Below are 7,121 nucleotides of genomic sequence, written 5' to 3' on the forward strand. Positions count from 1 at the left end.
TCGCCTTCTAACAACAAACAATTTTTAATAATAATACTTTTCTACTATTTAAAATGAATAGAATTTCCCAAGTGTTGAATATGCTGGGAGACCCGGTATGTGCATGTTATTTGGCCAGATCTTGCATATAATATGATACTATTTATATACATTATTTATTTTGAAAATTTAGGTACACTGGCATAAAATCATTGAATATAATTATAACAAGTTACATTATATCTTAGCTGACCAGAAAAATTCAATATGCATATAGAAGTAAACCAATAAGGATCTGAACAGATATAGAGTATTTTAATTTCTTTGAGCTAAACTGCTATTTGCGGGTGCAACAGACATTTCTCCTCCTTGCGTATTATCACGTTGCGGACTCTATACAAATGAATTTTGTATTAAGTATGTATGTATTGTAGATAATAAAAATAATATTATACTTAAGAAATAAACACGAGAAAGAAGATTATAATTACCTTTACATGAATTTGTTTCTTTAACATAGCAGCTCTCAAAATTAACATACGTGTACGTCTCTGATATTCTTTACCAAAATAAACTGATTTTTCAAATGTTGTACTCCGTTGATCTACATCCTTGGCATATAAAATCTAAAATAATAATAATTAGATAAAAACGATGATGTTTCTCTCATTAATACCTCTTATAATTACCTTGTTATGAGAATCAATACGAGCTTGAATTTGTCCATCGAGAATAAGTTGCATCAATTCATCTTCTAATTCGGGAACTGTTCTATTAAATGCAGTTGCCATTCGTCTCATATCAGCGCTTAGATATGGACTAAAGTACTGGATCAATGCTCTATTACGAATTTGTGTGTATAAAACATTTACATGTGGTGCTATATAAATATCTAGAAGTATATTATCCTTTATCTCATCAAGTAGTTTTAAACAAGACGCATATTTTGATTCATAAAATTTAAAAATAATATCTCTTAGTTGTGGTTCAAGTTCAAGAAATAATTTGAATGAACTACTGAATATAACTTGTTTTTGTAACTCGTGTCTATCAAAAGTAGCCAATGCACAAAGGCCTCCATAAAGTGCTACGTTTCCAGGTGAAAGTAAATCAGGACAGTCGCAATGATCTAATGATGCCTGAAGAAAATGTTTAGCAGCCATTTTATATTGTCTTGTAGCTAATTCAGCTAATCCAGCAGCAACCTTTAATTTAGTTAATATAGTTTGACCACTGTCTTTGCTATGAATATCTGGAAAATCTGGTGTACTTTCGGCCTTGGTTACGTAGCTAAGTACATGTGACCAATTTTGTAAATAAACCGAAACCTTAATTACATTCAAGCACATATTAACAACGTGTTTACCACTGGTACAATAATCTCGTGCTCTGGAATAACATTTTAAAGCATTGACAAGATCGCCACAATCCAAGTAATGATCTCCTAAATCATCATGACCTCTTCTTATGCTTTCTTTAATCGAATTACTTTTATAATTTTTGAGATCTGTATCAAATTTCTCTAATTTTAAAGCAGCCTTTTTAGTACGAGATTCTAGCCACATTTGATCTACTGTTAACATATCTTGAGAAGTTGATTGGGCAGCAATATCAGGTAGTCCAGGTGTACTAGTACATTGGAGAAGCTTTTTATGTAAATTTGTATAAAGATTAACATTATAAGTAGTCATCACATAAGATATTGCCATCTTCAATGCTTCTACTTTTAATACAGGACAATGATCTGCTATGTAGACGAGCCTATATAATCTGGCAAGACCGGTATAACTGTTGGCATAAACTTCCAAATCCTGAAAATAAGTATATAACATAATCAATATTGAATAATTTTATTGATCAATAAATAAATAATTATACAACAAAATTTAGAATACAAAATTATCAAAAATATTAAATTTTCAATTAATCTCGTATCAATGACGGCTATCTTTGTAACGAAAATATAATAATAAAATTTCGAAATAAATTTTTAAGGTTATCTTTATTGTTAGCACATACCAATGTTGGATTTTCAACGATAAAGGGTTCTTCTTCGGCATTATCATTATCTTCTGCCGGAACATCAACTTGCATAGGTTCTACCATGGTTTGTTGAATATTAAACATATCATATGTACTAATTTAAATACAAGAACATCAACATTATATTAATCCACGTAGGTCCGGAAAAATTCTATATGACGTTTCGTAAATAGGTCTTTATGTGAATAGAAAGAATGTGTCTACCTTTCCAATATCTATTGTCTTATTTATCTAGATTTTCAAAAAATTCACATTTATTAACTGTGACTGTAGAATAAACTATAGACTATAGATCTAGAGAAAAATCATATATTATATATAATATATGAAAGAAAATTAGGAATGTAATACATACGGTGAAAGAAGGTAGTAGATTTTATATCTCTCATTAATTTTCTCAAATAGAATTTGTTTTTTTTTTTCAAATACAAAAATAACGATGTAATAAAATAAATATTATTTGCACTCACGAAATGAATAATATGTAAAATAATTATATATAATTATATGATTTGAAATGAAAATGATAGCGTATCGTGCACTAATGCAAGAAAGATCAGTTGCGCTATCTACAGTTACAAATGCTTACTACACGATACTATATTTCAAATCTATTGTACATATTTACATAGAATTATATTAGTAAACTATCAAGGTTAAAATATGAAAATAATTATTGAATTAATTATTATTTTTTCTTCATTTAATTTGATAAATTTTTCTATACAAATTTATTAATTTATATATGTAATTTAAATATTTTGATCGCATAATTTTATAATATATTATAACATAGTCTTTAAAGGGGATAAGATAATTTATATCTTCTATAATAAAATAGTATTTAAAATATTATTTGCAATCCTAGAAGATAACGCATCCATACATACATTGGTTCATACACGCAATAGAAATTTGAATGAATGAAAATATTTATAAAAAAGATAATACAGTGTTTATTCTTGTTAATTTATAAAATAACATTAATTTGACAAAACATTTAATTATAAAATGCAAAGGACGTTTAAATGATCTTAAATATACGATGACTTTCGATATTAAAATAATATTCCTTAGTTGTGTTCCTGTACACCTCGTTAAATACAAAAACAAAATATTTACAAATAAAAATTTATTATTTAAAACGTATATTATTACACTGTAGAGAAAATTGTCCTGAAAATGTTCACATATACAAAGACTTCTGTTTCATAAAAACTTGTCTGCTTACATAATGGTATATAACATTTTGTTTTTGCAATACGTTGTTAAAATGTATACCTAAAAAAGTAGCTTTTTGATATATTATCAAATAATAATTAAACAATTATACGTTCAATGTTCTAACATATAAAACATTTGCGTAAATTAATAAATGTTCAAAACATATATTAAATAAAAAATCAAATTCTTATCTTACACTTTGAAATTTAATAGACAAAGTTTATTAGTTAATGTTCATTAACGTAAATAATAATAAAAAATATGCCAAAGATATTATAAAAGTAATGTAATGTATGTACCCTCTTAGAGAACACTGTAATAAGAAGCATATGACCAAGACGGTCACATGTGAAAAGATAGCACTAACATCTCTTATGAAAGATATACACTGGAACGATAAATTTTCTTTTAGTCCGTTTGTAAACTTTTCTGTTGTGTATCAATAAATTCTTAACCTCAACACGTTCCTCCTGTTTGTTGTTGATACACTTCTATTGTATCTCCTTCTTCCATTTCAAGACTCGTCGGTGTGTCCAACTCATTTATAGGTTGTCCATCGAATCTAAATCTTACAGCCGCTATTGCCAAGCCCTATAAGATAATACAAATATCATTTTATCGTTAAACTATATACATAATACTAAAAAACACAATTAATTATAAATAAAAAAATTTTTAACTTACTACTCGATCACAGTAAGCATTCATTAATTTTCGAAGAGGTGTGTGCTTCTTAATTTTAAACTGAACTACTGCATTGTCCTGGCCTAAAACTTTTAAATTTATATGTTCTGATTCAGTTTTTGTCTCCTGTAAAAGAAAGAGCGGTTGTTCATTAAACTACTTAACCTTATGCCACTGTAAACAGTGACATTTTTGAAGGTTATAAAGCGTTACCTTCTTTTCGTCCGACATGATTACAGTTTTAAAAACAGCGCTAATACTTTTTTCGAAAGATACTATAATTCTTAAACACTTAATAGATAAACTATATTAGATTTATTTAGTATATATCCGATATATTATGAATTTGATAAATATCCCGCTTCTAGCTTTATGGCAATACTCACGACATTTCGATTATACATGAAGTATATTTATCACAGTTGGCAATACTTTTTTTTATTAATGTACTTATAGTTACAAGAACCAATGAGACATCTAGATGACAATTGTGTACTTGCAATATATATCAAATAATTTAAAAAATTAAAATTTCAAATTTCAATCAAATTTAATAGTCAAAATCAATAAAAATATCTTTGAATTTCTTTTTATATATTTTCATTACAAATATTTATATATATATATTTATCATGAATATCTATTTAAAATAGCTAATTTACTTAGGGCAATATTGATGAAACATTAAAACAAAGAAGACCATCGGAAAGCACCGATAGAATGTACACGTGATGCGGACTGACCAATCAGGCGATGATGAAGTGACCAATGAACGTACAGAAGGAATAGAATAATCTGCTTATAAAAAGAAGACAAATTTAGCATCTTTTGCTTATGTTAGTACGCGAAGAAAGTATTTGTTGTATGAATAATTATTGTAAATTTTAAACAATATCATCATTGTAATATAGTGAAACAAGTAGAAAGCTATTAAAAGTAACTAGTTTTATGTGCAAATTTAAGAACTCAAGCAATCTATACTTACATTTCACGTTACTTATCATGAAAATGGACTTTTAAAGCATATGCAAGTATATACATATTTTATATGTTTTTCATATAACAAAGTTTTTATTTCATAATGTGAAAATACAATATAATCTATATCATTCTTTATGTGTGTTTAAAGCATTTCTTAAATTAATTTCTTATCTCATAGATCTTTAATTATTTCTTTTCTAAACAAAAAACAAAAAATAAAAAAGAAGAATCGTCATAAAATGATACAGTCACAACATTCATGCGTATAATAAAGACAATTAATAAGACATTTATCGCATTTATTATCTTTCGATAATTGACTTCCAGAGTCGATATCGAATTCAACTTTCTTATAACTCCTTTGGTTTTCCCAATGTGAATTTTGAAAAGTTGTACTTGCATTTGTTGGTGCAGTATCAATTACATCATAACCTATATTTTGATTTTGTTGCATTGGTGTTGATGAAAGAGTCGGTAACGAAGAGGACGGCATTAGCGACGTAGTAGCCATCGTTGTTTCGTACTGAACTTCACTGGGTTCCTCGTGTTCGGTCCTCTTGATCTCAGCCATTTGCGTTGAATTGTTTGGCGATGATACTCTGATGATATAAATCGAAAATGTATTTTTTTTCATTTATTTTTTCCTTTCTCCTCCTATCTTATTCTCTTTCTCGTGCAATAAAATATAAATAAAAAGATGCATATAAAAAAAGTCTTAATAAACTTACTTGTAGCTGCCGCGTTCAGGAAATATTCTCTTGAGAGACATCTTTGATGTTGGAAAATTGCGGGAAATTTAAAATCTTTTACGGATTCTTTTATTTCAAAAGATTGATTGGATATGATAGAATTAACGTCACTCGAATGACAAATCTTTTCCCTAGAATTCAGAGATACTAACTTTATGTGAAGAATGATACAAATCTTATTAACGATATCTTGATTTTATATGATAACATTACGACAAAAGAAAAACGAATTTAAAAAAAAAACCCAAGCGGCTTCCAGCCAGCGTTTTAACTATTAGTTTCTTTTTTTCTTTTTGTTAGAATATACAATAAAATATTTATTTATCTATGCTTCCTGATAATTTAAACGGGAATAGTATATGAATTGTTGAATATTTCTATTCTTTGACACAAAAAAATGATTTTCTATTTGAATATATTCAAATAAATGAAAGCAATGGATATTAATTAAATTTATTAATATCTAAATAGTTAAAATTATATTATATATAATATATCAATCCATTGATTAATTTTAACAAACTTAATTATTAAAACTTACTATTTTCATTTAACGTAAATTTGTTCCTTTTACTACTAAATACGTTCATAAATGAACATCCAAGCACTAATGGTAAAACGTTAAGGCTTTGCTTATTTTGTGTATGTGTGTGTGTGTGTTATGTGTATCTCTTTACGGTAACACAAATATATTTTATATTTATTGAAAAACAACGTACACATCTAAAGATCGTAATTTCAAAGTGCAGTCACAAAAACGCCATTCGATCATCATTTGTGCGTGTGCGTCTTGAACGAGTATGCATTCATTCGTTTATCTCCTATTTTTTTTTCCTTTTCTTCTTAATGATTGGCGAAATTTACAGAACGTGAGATTACGTGAATAATATTATGATACGGTAAAGTTGATGATGCTAGTGGGTTGATCGATTTAGTACACATCACAAATATAATTCGAAATTGCGTTGCGTAAATAAATGTCTAACGTGTTGTAATAAGTTCATTACACAGAGCACCTTGCGAATAATCTTTTTCCTTTTTCTCTCTTTTTTTTTTTTTTTAATGTACATATTCTTATCTATCGAAATTGAGGCTTGTATAGGCCGTTAGATAGCGGTAAGATAAAATTCTTATCTTTTAAACATTCGTCTATAAGTAGATTTAACAGACGTATCGGTGTTTTTGCGAGTAAATGCTTCGGAGATCAGTCAAGCTATATTTATGCTTCTTCTCTATCAAAGGTTACAAATTTTAAAATGTTAATTTTTAATTTTTTATTTTCTAAAACTCGGTCAATTCTCTTTTTTTTTTTTTTTTTCAAAATTAATGTCATTGATGTGGTAATCCAAGGCGTTAGTTCTCGTATAAAATATTAAATCACATTGAAACAACGTATAATCGTTAAAAAAATTGTCGTCAACGTAGAAACGTCGAATCATCTCGATTTATGACAAATGAATT

At 27.4% G+C, this 7,121-nt stretch overlaps 3 protein-coding genes across 3 annotated transcripts; all 3 read right to left on the bottom strand.

Annotated features, from left to right (window-relative positions):
* Positions 1 to 136: 136 nt before the first annotated feature.
* Positions 137 to 2,578, bottom strand: CSN1b (COP9 signalosome subunit 1b). Its single transcript, XM_015319096.2, has 5 exons — positions 2,378 to 2,578; positions 1,999 to 2,253; positions 669 to 1,790; positions 471 to 605; positions 137 to 372 (listed from the first exon to the last, which is right to left on the bottom strand). Exons 2-5 carry the CDS (start codon positions 2,104 to 2,106, stop codon positions 295 to 297), a joined length of 1,443 nt encoding a protein of 480 aa, XP_015174582.1. The 5' UTR covers positions 2,107 to 2,253; positions 2,378 to 2,578; the 3' UTR covers positions 137 to 294.
* Positions 2,579 to 3,139: 561 nt separating this feature from the next.
* Positions 3,140 to 4,336, bottom strand: Sumo (Small ubiquitin like modifier). Its single transcript, XM_015319119.2, has 3 exons — positions 4,144 to 4,336; positions 3,931 to 4,056; positions 3,140 to 3,837 (listed from the first exon to the last, which is right to left on the bottom strand). The coding sequence occupies exons 1-3, from the start codon at positions 4,159 to 4,161 to the stop codon at positions 3,703 to 3,705; spliced, it is 279 nt and encodes a 92-aa protein (XP_015174605.1). The 5' UTR covers positions 4,162 to 4,336; the 3' UTR covers positions 3,140 to 3,702.
* Positions 4,337 to 4,656: 320 nt separating this feature from the next.
* LOC107065429 (uncharacterized) lies at positions 4,657 to 5,960 on the bottom strand. The gene is made up of 2 exons (XM_015319117.2): positions 5,640 to 5,960; positions 4,657 to 5,510 (listed from the first exon to the last, which is right to left on the bottom strand). The coding sequence occupies exons 1-2, from the start codon at positions 5,678 to 5,680 to the stop codon at positions 5,144 to 5,146; spliced, it is 408 nt and encodes a 135-aa protein (XP_015174603.1). The 5' UTR covers positions 5,681 to 5,960; the 3' UTR covers positions 4,657 to 5,143.
* Between the last annotated feature and the right edge of the window lie 1,161 nt (positions 5,961 to 7,121).

This window comes from Polistes dominula, unplaced genomic scaffold (genome assembly GCF_049000335.1).
Source record: "Polistes dominula isolate Pdom_NZ unplaced genomic scaffold, Pdom_raw_medaka contig_24, whole genome shotgun sequence".
In the NCBI taxonomy this organism is placed as follows: Eukaryota; Metazoa; Arthropoda; class Insecta; order Hymenoptera; family Vespidae; genus Polistes; species Polistes dominula.

What these genes read in the sequence shown, in the direction of transcription:
- LOC107065429 (XM_015319117.2), bottom strand. Translation starts at nt 5,680, where the DNA reads ATGTCTCTCAAGAGAATATTTCCTGAACGCGGCAGCTACAA. An exon ending in CCTGAACGCGGCAGCTACAA is followed by an intron (nt 5,511 to 5,639) that starts GTAAGTTTATTA and finishes TTATATCATCAG; the next exon opens with AGTATCATCGCCAAACAATT.
- Sumo (XM_015319119.2), bottom strand. An exon ending in ATGCTTACTGTGATCGAGTA is followed by an intron (nt 3,838 to 3,930) that starts GTAAGTTAAAAA and finishes ATTATCTTATAG; the next exon opens with GGCTTGGCAATAGCGGCTGT.
- CSN1b (XM_015319096.2), bottom strand. Translation starts at nt 2,106, where the DNA reads ATGTTTAATATTCAACAAACCATGGTAGAACCTATGCAAGTTGATGTT. An exon ending in TCGTTGAAAATCCAACATTG is followed by an intron (nt 1,791 to 1,998) that starts GTATGTGCTAAC and finishes ACTTATTTTCAG; the next exon opens with GATTTGGAAGTTTATGCCAA. An exon ending in AGAAACAAATTCATGTAAAG is followed by an intron (nt 373 to 470) that starts GTAATTATAATC and finishes TCATTTGTATAG; the next exon opens with AGTCCGCAACGTGATAATAC.